The 1,286-nt window shown below is 53.0% G+C and overlaps 1 protein-coding gene across 1 annotated transcript; it reads right to left on the bottom strand.

Moving 5' to 3' along the window:
* Window positions 1-563: 563 nt before the first annotated feature.
* On the bottom strand, window positions 564-1,174 carry FGF21 (fibroblast growth factor 21; the record flags this gene model as incomplete). The annotated part of the gene is made up of 1 exon (XM_031662342.1): window positions 564-1,174. A coding segment is annotated over one exon (291 nt), but the record flags the coding sequence as incomplete, so codon positions are not given.
* Window positions 1,175-1,286: the final 112 nt, after the last annotated feature.

Below are 1,286 nucleotides of genomic sequence, written 5' to 3'. Positions count from 1 at the left end.
TTATTATTATTATTATTTTTTTTTTGAGACTTTTTGAGTCTTGCTCTGTCGCCCAGGCTGGAGTGCAATGGCTCGATCTCAGCTCACTGCAACCTCTGCCTCCCGAGTTCAAGCGATTCTCTTGCCTCAGCCTCCCGAGTAGCTGGGATTACAGGCACCCACCACCACACCTGGTTAATTTTTGTATTTTGGGTAGAGATGGGTTTTCACCATGTTGGCCAGGCTAGTCTTGAATTCCTGACCTCAAGTGACTCCCAGCCAGTCTTGCCCTTTCAAAGAGCAGGGATAGTCCAGAGTCCCTGGGGACACTTTAGCAGAGTAGAAAAGTGAGGCTTGGCTGGGCACAGTGGTTCAAGCCTGTAATCCCAGCACTTTGGGAGACCAAGGCAGGCAGGTCACGAGATCAAGAGATGGAGACCATCCTGGCCAACATGGTGAAACCCCATCTCTACTAAAATTACAAAATTAGCTGGGCGTGGTGGCACACGACTGTAACTCCAGCTACTCAGGAGGCAGAGGCAGGAGAATCGCTTGAACCCGGGAGGCGGAGTTTGCAGTGAGCCAAGATCACGCCACTGCACTCCAGCCTGGGTGACAGAGCGAGACTCCATCTCAAAAAAAAAGAGAAGAGAAGAGAAGAGAGGAGAAGAAGAGGCCCAGTAGGAAGCCAGGACCCTAGGACCACATGAGGGGAAGTGTAAAGGGGATTGTACGGGGCAAGAGAGACGAAACAGATCCCATGTCTTCCCTGAGACACTCACACAGGCTCATTCTCATCCTCCTCTCAAACTCTTTATTATCTCAAGTAAGAAAAATAAAAAAATAAATAAGATAAATAACCTAATAAATAAAGAGGAGATGTCATAGTAAACAGCCTTTGGCTTCAGGAAGCGTAGCTAGGGCTTCGGGCCTGGGAAGGTCCCACCATGCTCAGAGGGTCCGAGGAGCCCACATCGGGGGGCTGGGGGGCGAGGATTCCTGGTGGCTCTGGGGGTGCGGGGGGCAGGCCTGGTAGTGGCAGGAAGCGAGCTGGTCCTCGGGATGCAGGGTCCCGGTGTGGGGACTTGTTTCCCAGCAGGTGCAGTGGGAGGCCGTGGGCCTCGGACTGGTAAACATTGTATCCGTTCTCAAGAAGCAGCTCCCGGAAGCTGCAGGCCTCAGGGTCAAAGTGGAGCTAGGGGATAAAAACAGGATCAGAGACAGGGTCCCTCTATGTTTTCCTGCTGTAGGACCCAGGATCCAGGCCCCAGCCCTGCCTCCCTCAGACCCAGGAGTCCAGGCCCCAG

The sequence above is a fragment of the Papio anubis genome, unplaced genomic scaffold (assembly GCF_008728515.1).
Source record: "Papio anubis isolate 15944 unplaced genomic scaffold, Panubis1.0 scaffold5656, whole genome shotgun sequence".
In the NCBI taxonomy this organism is placed as follows: domain Eukaryota; kingdom Metazoa; phylum Chordata; class Mammalia; order Primates; family Cercopithecidae; genus Papio; species Papio anubis.
Note: the sequence above shows the minus strand (reverse complement) of the source record. Positions and strands in the feature narration are given on the sequence as shown.